This window comes from Nuphar pumila, chromosome 10 (assembly GCF_984573655.1).
Source record: "Nuphar pumila chromosome 10, dmNupPumi1.hap1.1, whole genome shotgun sequence".
NCBI lineage: Eukaryota > Viridiplantae > Streptophyta > Magnoliopsida > Nymphaeales > Nymphaeaceae > Nuphar > Nuphar pumila.
In genome coordinates, this window is record NC_143258.1 from 107,531,571 (window position 1) to 107,546,452 (window position 14,882).

Sequence of the window (14,882 nt, forward strand, 5' to 3'; positions counted from 1 at the left end):
GCTGTCTATAAGACTAATCACATCAACCTTGAAGAGGGGTTGATTCAAATAGATAAAATTGTTAACGTCAGTCTTAAAAGAAAGTTTTTGTAAGAACGAAAGACTATGATGCATCAATGCATACATACTCAAATAGGTTAACCTTCTAAGGGTGCTTCCATCAAAATTTTGAAGCTCTATTACACACACATACGACACAAGCATGCATGCATGCACACATTCAAACAAGAAACTGAGCGTAACCTTCTCAACTAAATGCTGCTCTAGCCACTGAATCCTATCCTTCAAGGAGAGGACTCCATCTGGTTCAGGCCCAGTGCTTCCACAGGTGCCACTAGCATCACACACTACTCCAGTGTCGGGGGCGGAATCCAAAGATTGACTGTCGGCATCATGGGTCCAACCACTTTGATCATTGTCTTCTTTGCTCCTCTGATTTTTTCCTCTTCAAAAAGACACAAAAAAAACAGATAGGGATGACAAAGTAATCATCTGCCATGAAAGAAAACCAGAATCAATACATTAAACTGTACGCACCTGCTTGGGGATGACTGGCCAGGCAAAGAATGTCCTTTATATGGGTCATTCATTACAACAGAAGGAACCGAATCAGTAGAACACGTTGAAGAGCTGTCATCCATTGCAGCCCTGTTTATTTTCTTTGTTTTCCCATTTTCTATAGGTTGAACACTCATCCCAGAGCTGCTAACTTCTGTGACATGATGCATTCCTGACATATCAGTGTCCCAATTGACTGGACTGGCATCCTTATCTTCTGCATCTGGTTCACGAACTTCGATAGCATCTTCCCCTGTATCTGAAACACCAGAGACATCTTCCTGGGCATCACATTTGTCAATGATTGAATGCTCCTTGGCAGAAAATTCCCCAAGAGTCCTTTCCTCAAAAAGTCGATCCCTCTGGTGTTTGTCATGAAGTGGTGTACCAAATTTCTCATCCCTGGCTTTATCCTTCTTACGATTGTTCCGCTTTTGTTTAGCCTAACACAACAATATGAGTATAGAAAAATATCTTTATAACAGAAGTTTTCATGGTATACATAGTCGTATTTAAGGTTGCATTTACACAAGTTTGTTTTCTGAAGAAAAATATTATTCACTCAACAGAATTACAATAGAAGAATTGCAATAAGAAGTAATCTCCTTAAAGCCTTAGATTTTATGATCTACCATCAGAGTCACAAGTTTTTTTAACATGAGAAATAAAATGAGCAATTCCAGAGCCACTCAAAGTCCCTACCCTAGCAACTCCATTTACTCTGACAATTCTCATTTCAATGAAGAATCCCTCTCCAACTACACAAATGCAGCCTTATACCACTATCAGGCTTTATAAGCATACCACTGATCAGCTCTGAGAGCCAATGGCCTCCAAGGAGAACATGACCCCTCCGAAGAAAAGCCATATCAGTAAAAGTTGTTGTCATGGCTGCAGTGGTTAAAGAAATCCCTTGGCTAAACTTAGCTCACAAAGTGGTGACTTTAATGAGCATCCAAGAACTTCATCTATGTAGTTGGAATCACATAGTTAACAGTGGCGTGCCCTCTCCCAGGAATTTTCTCATAGCTACAGATGACCAACTAGAACATGGAAAACATAATGCAACAATAATTCCCTGGCGTGCACATGCTTCTATTCTTAAAATCCTCACCGCATGTCATGATGTAGATGACATGATATGATGTTATTGTGAAAATCTATACAGGCCAATGTGGAAAGGACATCTAAATGGTTGCTAATATATTAATTTTTCCAAACTGCATTGAGAAAAAGCTAAATTACTCAATACAACAACTATGTTACAAACATGTAGACAAGAGATTATTGTAAAGGGAAATTACAAGAATTGCAAAACTAACATTATCTATCCCTAACATCCATGGATTTCTGAAGCTTAGGTACCTTATGGATAGACATTTGGTATTTTGGTTGCACACTGTTTGACGACCCATAATGCTTGTTTAGACATGTTTTACCATAATGCTTGTTTAGACATGTTTTATAGTTTAAATTTCAACCGTTTATGCATTAGATGTCTGTGCTACTTAATGAATGAATAGAGCACCATTTGAAAAAAAAAATCACTATGATGTAGGTGTATTGACCGTGAAGAATCAAAGTTTTCTTTTCCATTTAGATATATAGCACTCTCTTGAGATTATCTATGACAGTAACTGTATATAATGCACAAAAACTCATCTCACAGATGCATTATATGTCTTGCACTGTCACAGGGCTGTTTGGCAGAGGTACCAGTGTTGACATGGCCCGACACGGGATCTGGTACCAGACGCAGAATGGGTACATGCTGGTCCGGGTCAGGTCGGGCCCAACCCTGACCCAACCCAACTTTTGTTTTTGGTTTCTCGAGCGAAAGACTGGGAGAAAGAAGAAAAAGGAGGGAGAAGGAGAAGAAGAAGAAAAGAAAAAGGAAGAGGAGGAAGAAGAAGAAGAAAAAAAGGAGGAAGAAGATGAAAAAAAAGAAAGAAGAAACATAGAGAGAGAGAGAGGGCATACCGTTAGGGTTGAGCCTCTCCTCCTCTTCTTCTTCTCCTTCCAATCAGCCATAGAAAGAGAGCACTGGTCCCCCTCTTCCTCGTCTTCTTCTCGTTCTTCCGATCTGCTTGCCCACTTCTTCTTCTTCTTCTCGGTCTCCCTCTCAATTCGTCTCTCTCCCCTTTCTCGATTTCCCCCTCAATGACAGGAGAGAGAGAGAGTACCTTCTTCTTCTTCCTGCAACAATCAGAGAGAGAGAGAGAGCAAAAGGGGTGTCTTATATATGGATTCTAATATAGTGGATCCATATATTATCCAGACTCAGACCCAAAACTCTCTCTCTCTCTCTCTCTCTCTCTATATATATATATATATATATATATATATATATATAGTTGTGTCCCCATACATGCATTTTTTGAAATTGTCGTGTCGTACCCATGTAACATAGGTCTTGCAATAATTTTTGCAATATGTATCTTCATTCAAAATTTTATAAAATCCATATACATTCTGTGTTTTTCAAAAATCGGTGTCTCTATTGATGCTTAGTCATGAAAAGGAGCTGGAACTGGATAAAGCGTACATGAAACTACTAACAACTTTTGCCTAGGTAGGAGTCATGCATAGCACTTTAGGATTCCATGTCAGTGCATGTTCATCACTTGAATAATTGGAATTATGCAACCAAATAGGTATGGAGAACTATCCAAACTGAAGCTATAAAAATTGAATGTATCATATTGTATGGGACAGTATCATAACATACAATACATGCCATATGTAAGATAAGGCTACCTTTTAGTACCTTCTTAGAAATTTTCAAATGATTTTATTTAATTATTTTTCACTTTTAATGAGAGTTTTTTTTAATAAATACAAGTTTATTAAGGTCCCATTCACCCTATTCATAGGCTAAGGAAAGAAAATCAAAGAGAAGAAATTTCATCTCAGTTTATTATCAAGAATATGTAGGACCTAGGGGTGGCAAAATCTGACCCGACCCGCCAGTCCGCTTCTTAGCCGGGTTAGGGTTTGGCTTAAACGGGTTTGTGTCGTAAACGGGTTGACCCGCCTAACCCGTTTATTAAACGGGTCGTGTTCGTGTTAGGGGTATGCCAACCCGCCAACCCGTTTGACCAGTTTAATAAACAGGTTAGGCGGGCGGGTCAACCCGTTTACACTAACTCATCAACCCACAACCCATTTATATATATGACTTTATGTTGAAGTTTTATGTTGATGTTTTATGTTAATGTTGGTAGTACAATTCCATATTGAGATTTGCAGAAAAAAAAAGTATAATATGTATTTTTTTTGTGTATGTGTTTCTAATTGTGTTATTCGGGTTAGACAGGTTATTCGGGTTACTCAGGTCAGTTATCGTGTCTATGTTATCGGGTCGACCCGTTTAATAAATGGGTCGCCGTGTCGTGTAATCGTGTCGACCCGACCCATTTAATAAATGGGTTAACCGTGTTGTGTCGGGTTACCCGTTTAATAAATGGGTCGTGTTCGTGTTTGCCACATCCGACCTGTTTAATAAACGGGTCGTGTTCGTGTTCAGGTATTCTGACCCGCGAACCCGTTAACCCGACCCACCAACCCGCCGACCCGACCCAATTGCCACCCCTAGTAGGACCAAACAAAAGAGGAAGGCAAGAAAGAAGGAAATGATTACAAAAAAGGAACCCAATATTTTATTTTTGTGGTTATTGTCACCAGTGAAAGTGATCAACAGAATACACAAAGAAACTGTTTTGTCTAATTTCTTTAATGTTTACTGAAACTTTTTTTTAATGCTTACTAAAACTTGCCAATTGCCATATTCTTGCAGTATTAAAAGAAAAATAAAACTTTTGGAGTAAATATTTGATGGTTGATGCCTTACTGTTTTATATTACATGGCCTGTTATTTTATGTTATTCATTATTTTTCAAGTGTTTTAATCTTAGACCTTTTATATACATTATATTGATATTCTTTCATAACAATTATTCTTGTCATATATGCATTCATGTCTTATTTATTCCACCTAGGGTTACCTAATATTTCAAGTTGATTACTCAAATACGGTTTGCTTTACTTTGTAATCAATTTTTTAGTATCCACAATTTTTATTTTTAACTTCTAATTTTTTATTTTTAACTTTTTTTCATATCTTACAACATGATATTGGGACAGTTAACTTGTAAATTAGAACCTTATGATATGCTTTTTATAACATTGATTGAAACAATGTGACTGCTAATAGTTTTTAAAGCAAAGGACTACAAAGTGCAGTCAACTGCTTTTATTTACAAGAGAACCATTCAATCTTACTCTAAAAGAGAAACTGCAAGTTCATTTTAGAAAACCTTTTATGAGAACAACAAAATATGCTAGCAATCAACAAGAAAAACTATATAGAATTCTTAAACAGATAAAACAAAGACTCAGTAAACGAAGACAATATTAACCTACCCAACAAAAAGCGCCTGTCAGGTAGTATGATGCGACAAAGAATGCTGCAGAATAGCATAACATACTTTGCTCAAGATGTAGATTAAATAAGGACTCCAGATGAATTAGAATATTGCAAGCCCAGATCTGACACTCACAATAACTTTTGCAAGTCTTGAGTTCATCCAGAAGCAGAAATATGAGTAGGAAAGAAATTTGATAATTGAATCACTCAATATCTTTGCCACAATTCCACATTAGCATTCTGTTAATAGAATGTATCAAAGAAAATAAAACAATATGGACAAATACTGAATTTAAACTAAAAAGATAGTTTCGTAGGACTCAATTGAATACTTCAAAGCATAACAAACTTTTATTCCTTAGCCAATCATGTAACCTGTTTTTTCTTGGCTCGCTTTTCTTTGTCAGCTGCTCCGCGCTTCGACTTGAGATCATTTTCAGCTTGCCATGCTGCCTCCTCCTCACGAATAAGTTCCTCTTGCCTCTTCAAAGCAACAGCCTCCTGATAAGCAACTTCAATTCTATTGCTGCAAGATAAACATGAAACATATGCAGCAAAGACAATGTAAAGGCAAGAAAGCATAATGAAAAACCTCAAGAAACGAAATTCAGAAAACATAAGCAGATATATCTACAAGAAAAATCAAACCACCAAATGTAAACTTAGCATCTTAAAATTTTTGGTTAGAAAAGAAAAATTGATGTCACTAAAAAATAAATGTCCATCCCAACATAGAATAATAAACTAAAGCACTGAAATATATCATTAACAGAAAATATAGGCAGAAGAAATAAAGAACCCAGGTTGCGACAAGAAATTATTCTTGTAATTTCTTTTGATATTGCAGCTGATTTCATATTTAAAGAATTTAGGGATTATTATGTTAACAATTAGCCTGTGTGCCAAGTTGCCAACCCAAAGGTCATATCATATAACACACCTAACCTTTTTTTATTTCCTCTCCTTCCACAACTCTCTCAACAGGCCTTTTCACAAACTAAACCATAATTCTTCAAAAGCCTCCCTTTATTGTAATATACTGCAGCCAATTGTGAAAAAACCAGTTGCCTTCAACTTGTCTTCATCTGCTTTTACTTGTAAACCCTCAGATTATCTAGACATTGCCAACTACAGATAAATAGTTTTAATATTCACGAATGCAAATCAAACAAATCACAAATTTGAAATTACCTGTATATTTGGGTTACAACAAATATCTCTATAGTCCTCCGTCCAAGTTCTGTAAGGCGTATTTCATCACGTTCAATGGAGTCTTTGTTGAAGTCCTCCCCAGAATTTCCTTCCTAATAATGCAGAATCAGTCATAACAAAATCATATGAGAAAACAAGAATCACAAGCAAGTGAAGGAACAGTTCACATGCACAAAGATAAGCACCTGCAAAGGCAAAAAAAAAGGGCAAGGCCCAATAACTCTGTACCAGAAAAAAAAAATCCAACAGGCACAAATCAAAGTCAGGAATGATATAGAGAACAGACAATTTTCATGTCAATCCATTACACAATATCAATTGAGCTAAACATTAAAGTTCCCAATGTTTTTCCAACCGAAACATCTAAATCTAGAATAAACAAGTACCACAACAGTGCACAGCATCACAAGGAAGCACGCTTGGTAGACAAAGGATGAAATGAATTCCCAATCAATCCTAAGATTCACCCACTAGTTGCCTCAGTCTGAGCCGTGCAGAGGCCAACTGACCATAGATTCTTTCATAGGCATATTCAAGAATGGAATTATTTTCAAATTTGTAGTATAACCTATGTGAAAAAGGAATCTGAAGAGCATCTTAACAGCTTGCATAAAAGCACCACTACTCATGTACGAGGTTGCCTGAAACGATTGCATCACTGGCACAGTGATATGGATATGCACTGAAGCCGAATTCAAGTTCTGCAGTAAAATAAATATTCCAAAACTTCCAACCAATGACATCATCAACATGAAGCATGTCTAGAAAGGCTCAAAAACTAGAAAAGCCTGTAGAAGTGCAGTCGTCACATAGAAAAGAAACAAAATTTTGCTTTTGGACAGAAGGCATCCTGAGTTTAATGGCTCATTTTTCTCATACCAGTTGGAGAAGTGTCTGCACTAGACGCTCATGCATATGATACCAAATATTTCCCGAGACATAACCAATTCAACAGGGAAGAACAGGGAATTATCCAGCTAGACAAGTAGCCAAATGAAGACATTTGCATCCTCCCCTTGATAAGGGTTCTTTCTGTCCCACTAGGATCTTGACATATCCCCCTTAGTATCCAGAAAAGTATATTTTTTAATCACATTTTTTCCATTAAAAATTCAATTGGCTCGAGCTCTTTCTTGAACTAACTTTCAGGCTCTGTTTGGAAACTAGTAGTTGGGATGGGAGTTAATGCAAATGGTAAAAACTTGGTCAAACTACCTTGGTGGTGAATGTTTGGAAACTGGTAGCTGGGATGGGTGTTTATGCATTTGGGATGGGAAGTGAGGTCCTCTCTCCTTTGCATTTACACTAAAGAATGGAATTGATAGCTACCACCTCCTAGGAAGTGGTAGCTGCCACTTTTTCAAATGCACAATCTCCATCCGACTGCCAGTTTCCAAACAGAGTCTCAATGTCATTTATCAAAACAAGGATGCTACCTCAATACCATTTGCAGCTTGTTTCTCCAGGGAAGTCAAAGATATCAGCGCAAGATCATGCCAATGATGTATGGACATTTGCAGAAAATATAACATAACTGTATGACCATTCAAGTTTACCTTTGTCCGGTTCTGAGGACCCTTGTCATCCTTCAATGGAGGTAAAGGTTCTGCTGAAGCCCTCTCAAGCAGAACCAACACATCATCAGCCAAGATAAACATATCCTTTTCAACACGAACAATTGGAGGAGGTGATTCCTCCAGCTCTGCTGATTTTGTTCTAGTTTTTTTGTTTAAACTTTGGCTTTCAAGAGCCCTCAAACCGCTGTATACAGAATCCATGACTAGTGTAGAGGTGACTTCCTTCTCTATAAAGAATTGTTTCACAACAAGCTTCAAGATGGTATCACTTTTCTCTCTAGACATGCGGCGCCTTGCATTCTGGTCTATTCCTAACCAAAATGCACGAAAGCTGCAAAAAGCTCAACAATGAATCAGTAACGTGATAGACCCATCAAGAAAATTTTGGTAAACAGACATCAGAAAAGGAAGTCCCAATTTATGTAAAGCAACAAGTAAATTACAGCTATATAAAATCGGGGTAACCCCCCAGCATTCTTGTTTAAAAAAAAACAAGTTTACAGTTAAATCATAGTCCCTCAAAACCAAAGAAGCAAGAAATACCTTGACCATCCTGATTTGTCCTCAATCAACTTCCCAAGTTTGCTCCTTCTCTCTTCAACAAAGCGTCGGCAAATTCCTTCTACATTTGTTAGATATACTCGCACAAGTTCTCGCCTATATTGACAATCAAGGCAGCGGAAAGGACGATGCGACTTCTCTCTGATAAACAAAATGTAACACCTTTCAAAGTTTTGGCAGATTAAACACAAAGAATTGAAAAAAAGTCAATTTAAAAAATTGTTAATATAACACGGTAACACTAAAGGGACTCTCGTGCCAAAATCTCTGGAAGGAAGACCAATGAATATACAATTTCCTTATCTTTCAAAACAAGTAATAGTTCATTACATGCTTTGCCAAGAAAACAACTGAATAGACCAATTGAACGCCAGAGGTTAGACAAATGCGAAAGAGATAGATGCTACAATGTATACAGACTAACTCAATGCATTAGCAAGCCGGAATGACGCCGACCATTTCAAAAATCTTGAGAATGAAAGTATTTGATGATGACAATGTAAAGAAATACCAACATCAACAACAACACAAATGTTGACAACAAGTGTCTATAAAAGACACATTAACCAAAACCCACAAAAAGGCACAAGAATAAAATGAATAATCTTTATTAACTTCACATAAAATGCATAAAAAGAATTAATTCAATTAGAGGGGGATAACCCCTATTTATACACATGAATGAGCTCTTGGAATAGAGCTAAAAGAAGCACAAGAGAGTCATTGGAGATAGTCCAACGGCTCGATTTGTATCCATTGGACTAGCCCCAACGGCTCTCAAACTAGTCAACAATATGTTGACTAGTTTAAGTCTAGTTCAAATAGAACTAGATACTAAAAGGAAAAATAAATAAGAAGAAAAAATAAAGAAAGAAAAAATACATTATATAAATATCTATATAATATACATATATACTACGTGTATATACATTGGTATTGTTAAAATGTATTCAATCTCATCATATGTACGTATATATATATTTGTATATAGAGAGAGAGATATGTATACATATATACTATGTATATATGTATATGTATCTCTCTCTCTATATATATATATGAATATATATATATATATATATCTTTTTTCTCTTTATTACCCGAAAAGGGTATTTTTGTAATCTCCTATTTTACACATATTCCATTTGGAATATGATTGTATTTATTTTTTATTCTTTTATCTTTTTATTTTTATTTTTCTTTTTCTTTTTCTTTTTCTTTTTTTTTTTCTTTTCTTGTTTCTTTTTCATTTTTGTGGTTTGGGCCACCTAGGTAGGCTCCCCAAAGAGTCGTTGGGGAGCCTCCAACGGTCACAAATGTGACCGTTGGGGGCTCCCAACGACTCCTTTGGGAGTCTAAAGCTTCTCTCATTTTATTCAATATAATCATTTTACATGAATGTGTGCATGTTTGCATTATTTTACGCCTTTTGTGTATTTGTTCAAGTGTTCTTTGAGTGCATTTGCACACATCTTTTGTGAAGTATTAGTGCTTGTATGCGTATTGTCTCTTCGTAGACATTTTTACATGGTATCAAAGCTTGGTCAAAGATTGAAAATTGTGTGATTCTTCGCTTTTCGAGTGCCTCAAAAAAAGTGCCTTTGACTTCTTGGAGATTGGAGTGAGGGCTTCTCTTCCTTCAATATTTTGGAAGTTTCCTATATCAAGTAAGACCCAAAATCTTATTACGGTACGTGATTTTTTCTCTCTTCTCTTCTAATGGGCGAAAAAGACTCCCACATGTCTCTTGGCTTAAAGTTGAATGGCTCAAACTATCATGTTTGGGCCAGGAACATGGAAGCTCATATAAAAGGTAAAGGTCTTTGGGGATACGTTCTTGGTTCTATACCGGAACCCGAACCAAATATTACTTTGGTAGATAAAGATGAAATTAAAATTCTCGAAGGAGAAGACAGAAGTAGAGCTCTTGAAGAATATTCCAAGAAACATGAGGAATGGGAAATGAAAATTTTCAAGATTCTTTCTTGGATTTTTTCATCGGTTGAAACTAAGATCAATACAAATATTATCAAGTTAAAGCATCAAAAGCTTGGTGTTATCTTGAGAAAATGTACACATCAAGAGACTTATCTCACAAGTACTATCTCCAAAAAAGGGCTTTGACCCTTCAACAAAATGAAATGTCCATAAGAGAATATTTTGCGGAATTGTCATCCATATGGGATGAACTCGCGATGCTTGAGCCTAAGCGGAGTGGAGAAGCTATTGAGCTTAGGTACAAACAATTGGAAGAAGATCATTTTTTCAGTTTTTTGAATGGTGTTAGACCCGAGTTTGAGCAAATTCAGTCTTCTCTCCTCTCCTCTCCTCTCCTCTCCTCTCCTCTCCTCTTTCGTTTCCCCCTCGCTTGAAGATGACAATACTAAGCTAAGTGGGGAGGAGACTCGTATGAATTCTAGCAAAAACAATTTGAGTGTTCTTACAACTTCATCTAATGAAGAAAGTGATGCTGCTAATGTTGTTTTAAGACCGGGAAACAATGTACGAGCTTATAAGCCTCCTCACTTCAAAAATAAAAATCAAGGATCAAGTGGTCAAGGAGGAAAAAGGGACTACAGCAAACTTGTGTGTCATTTTTGTAAGGAACCAGGGCACATCAAACCTGTTTGCCCTAAATGTAAAAAGTTGTTTGTCATGACCACCACTTCTCAAAAGGAAGAAAATGTGACTTCCTCAAATGGGTCTCTTTTTCTTCATCAAATCGTGGAAGCACTTCAATGGCTTCTTAAGAGAGTTGTTTCTGGAACAGCTACATCTACCTCGCCTTATCCTAGTAAGACCTCTTGGCTCTTAGATTCGGGTGCCTCCTTCCATATGTCCCCCAACATATGTTTTTTATCCGATTTTCTAAAACATTCATCACCATCTTTTGTTTCAACTGCGGATAGCACTTCTCTAGAAATTAAAGGCACTGGAAATTTTGAAGAAAAAAGGTTTTTTTATTCCGAAAATCAGATTTATTTCAAAGCTAAATTTAAACTTGCTTTCTGTCTCTCAACTCTCGAACCATGGATGTGATGTAAAATTTTCATCTGATAAATGTTGGATACAGGATCGCTGGTCCGAAAAATTGATTGGGGAAGGCTCTAGAAAAGGAGATCTCTACTATGTAGACTTTCTTCAAATTTCAAAAAATTCTTTTTATAATGTGATGCATCACAAAGACATTAATGTATAGCACAAACGACTTGGTCACCCCAATGTCACAAAAAAATTGTATCTTCCTTTTGCCAAACATTTATGCAAGGAAAATTTTGTTTGTAATGATTGCACACTTGGAAAAATGAGAAGTTTTTCATATTATCAAAGATCCATGTTTACTACAAAACCTTTTGAACTCATTCATTCGGATGTTTGGGGACCGGCACCTGTTATCTCAAAGGGAGGGTTCTCCTATTATGTGATATTTGTAGATGATTTCTCTAGATGTACCTGGATATATTTCCTCAAATATAAACATGAAGTTTTTACAACATTTAAGACTTATCATATGATAATTAAGAATCAATTTGATGCAAATCTAAAAATCTTTAGATCTGATTCTGGAGGAGAATATCTCTCAAAAAGCTATCTTGAGAAATATGGGATAATTCATCAAAAATCATGTCCCAAAACACCCCAACAAAATGGTTTGGCCGAAAGGAAACATAGGCACATTATTGAAACTACCAGAACCCTACTCATTTCCCAAAAGATCCTGAAAAGATTTTGGGTCGAAGCGACTCTTGCATCTGTTTATCTAATTAACTGCCTTCCATCCAAAAATTTGGATAAAATCTCGCCATTTGAAATTTTGTATAAAAGAGATCCTTATTATAGCAGGTTAAGGGTTTTTGGGTGCAAATGCTTTATTTGGACAGATAAAAATGATAAACTCTCTCGTAAAGTCATTCCATGTGCCTTGGGTATTCTGAGACCCAAAAAGGATTTTAATGCTACGATGTCAAAAATGATAAATTGTATGTGTCTAGAAATGTAAGTTTTCTAGAAAATGTTAGTGGATTTGAAAATCCTGAACCTCATGAAGAAAATACGGATTATTCCTTTTTATTTCAACTTTTATCAAGAAATGATGACATTAGTGATGATGAATTCACACCAAGTGAAAATGAAGTAGAAGAGAATAACCATCCTCCTCAGCCTTTCATCTTTCATGAGACAGATGATCGAACTTCTAGAGAGCTTGTTGTATACAAACATAGAGACCAAAGCAGTTTTAAAAGTACTATAGAAAAATATAGTGAGCCTAATGAGATAATAAGTTCTCAAAGAACTGAGGGAAATAGGAGACCTCCCTCTAGTTTCATATCCTATGATTCCTTTTATCCCAAACATAGAGTGTGCCTTAACACCATTCACTCATATGTTGAGCCCACAAATTTTGAAGAAGCTCAAAAGATGAATGAATGGGTAGAAGCCATGGAAAATGAACTAAGGGCCCTTAGGAAAGCCAAAACATGGGAATTTCAAGATCTTCGAAAGAAAAGTATAGGTTGTAGGTGGGTTTTTAAAATCAAAACCATGAGTGATGGGACTCTTGAGAGATATAAGGCACGTCTAGTTGCTAAGGGATATGATCAAGAATATGAGGTAGACTATGATGAAACGTTTGCTACAGTTGCTCGGACGGTTACCGTTAGATGTCTTATTACCATATCTTCAATTAAAAAATAGAATATTTATCAAATGGACGTTAAAAATAATTTTTTAAATGGGAATTTAAATGAAGAAGTTTATACGATTGCTCCTCCTGGCATGGAATGCCCTAATGGTAAGGTTCTCCGTTTACGAAAAGCTCTTTATGGTCTAAAACAAGCCCCCAAAGCTTGGTATGACTGATTTAACAGTTTAATGATAGAAAATGAATTTGTCTCATGTTATACTGACACTACCTTATTTGTAAAGAAATCTGATGCAAGAATTGTGATCTTGCTTCTATATGTTGATGGCATGTTAATCACAGGTGATGATATCAAGGAAATAAAAAAAATCAAGTCTGCACTAACTGAAAAAATTGAAATGTGAGACTTAGGTTTTCTGACATATTTTTTGGGCATTGAAGCTGCTTTTTCTCATAAAGGGTATTTTTTATCCCAAACTAAGCTTGCTTGTGAGATAATTGACAGGTCAGTCATTACTGATGACAAAATTTGTGAAACACAAGAGGTTGTGGGGTCCAAGATGAAAATAGATGATGGGGTTATTTTAGATAATCATACTCCTTACAGACAACTTGTTGCGTCATTGATGTATCTTAGTATCACTAGACCGGATATATCTCATGCAGTGCACATTGTCAGTCAATTCCAACACGCTCCGATGTCAGTGCACATGAGTGTTGTCCTCTGAATTATCAGATATATAAAAGGGACGGTAAATAAGAGAGTATTTCTTTCATCATCCTCTGATTTAAATTTAATTGCATATACTGACTCTGATTGGGGAGGTGACCCTAATAACCGTCACTCCACCACTCTCCTTGTCTTCCACTGAAGCTGAGTATAAAGTCATGGCCTCTACAACCATGAAAATAGTATGGATTCGACGTCTGCTAGAAGATATGGGAGTTCATATTCAAGAACCGACAAAGTTATGTTGTGACAATAAGAGTACGATATACATTGTCAAAAATCATACCTTCCATGAGCGTACAAAGCATATAGAGATGGACTGCCATTATGTTCGGGAAGAATATTTGAAAAAAATCATCGATCTTCCATATGTGACATCGGAATATCAACTAGCGGATTTCTTCACTAAGGCGCTTTGGTCCCCTCGGTTCCATTTTCTTTTGGGCAAACTTGCGGTTATCACACCGTAAGTTTTAGGGGGGGTGTTAAAATGTATTCAATCTCGTCATATGTATGTATATATATTCGTATATAGAGAGAGAGAGATATATACATATATACTATGTATATATGTATACATATCTATATATATATATGAATATATATATATATATATCTTTTTTCTCTTTATTACCCAAAAAGGTATTTTTGTAATCTCCTATTTTACGCATATTCCATTTGGAATATGATTGTATTTATTTTTTATTCTTTTATTTTTTTCTTTTTCTTTTCTTTTCTTTTCTTTTCTTGTTTCTTTTTCATTTTTGTGGTTTGGGCCACCTAGGTAGGCTCCCCAAAGAGTCGTTCGGGAGCCTCCAACGGTCACAAATGTGACCGTTGGGGGCTCCCAACGACTCCTTTGGGAACCCCCTAGGTGGCTCCTTTAGTTGTGTATAAATAGGGGTCTTCCCCTTGTATTTTGTATGGCTTGAGAGTTTAAAGCTTCTCTCATTTTATTCAATATAATCATTTTACATGAATGTGTGCATGTTTGCATTATTTTACGCCTTTTGCGTATTTGTTCAAGTGTTCTTTGAGTGCATTCGCACACATCTTTTGTGAAGTATTAGTGCTTGTATGCATATTGTCTCTTCGTAGACATTTTTACAGGTATGTACACATAATATATATATATATATATCATATATATACACACTTTTTAACACTCCCCTTCAA

At 36.2% G+C, this 14,882-nt stretch overlaps 1 protein-coding gene across 7 annotated transcripts in view; it reads right to left on the minus strand.

Moving 5' to 3' along the window:
• The window catches only part of LOC149827827 (TNF receptor-associated factor homolog 1b-like), a 31,128-nt gene that overhangs the window by 1,858 nt on the left and 14,388 nt on the right, over nucleotides 1–14,882 (minus strand). For 5 of the 7 annotated variants that reach the window (XM_090019669.1, XM_090019672.1, XM_090019668.1 and 2 more), the window contains exons 7-12: nucleotides 8,317–8,496; nucleotides 7,753–8,104; nucleotides 6,176–6,288; nucleotides 5,360–5,510; nucleotides 538–1,001; nucleotides 244–445 (exon numbers count right to left, since the gene is read on the minus strand). In XM_090019669.1, the coding sequence (XP_089875795.1) occupies nucleotides 244–445; nucleotides 538–1,001; nucleotides 5,360–5,510; nucleotides 6,176–6,288; nucleotides 7,753–8,104; nucleotides 8,317–8,496 (1,462 nt within the window). The remainder of the gene's footprint in view (nucleotides 1–243; nucleotides 446–537; nucleotides 1,002–5,359; nucleotides 5,511–6,175; nucleotides 6,289–7,752; nucleotides 8,105–8,316; nucleotides 8,497–14,882) is intronic. The other 2 variants (XM_090019670.1, XM_090019671.1) reach the window with 1 other exon arrangement.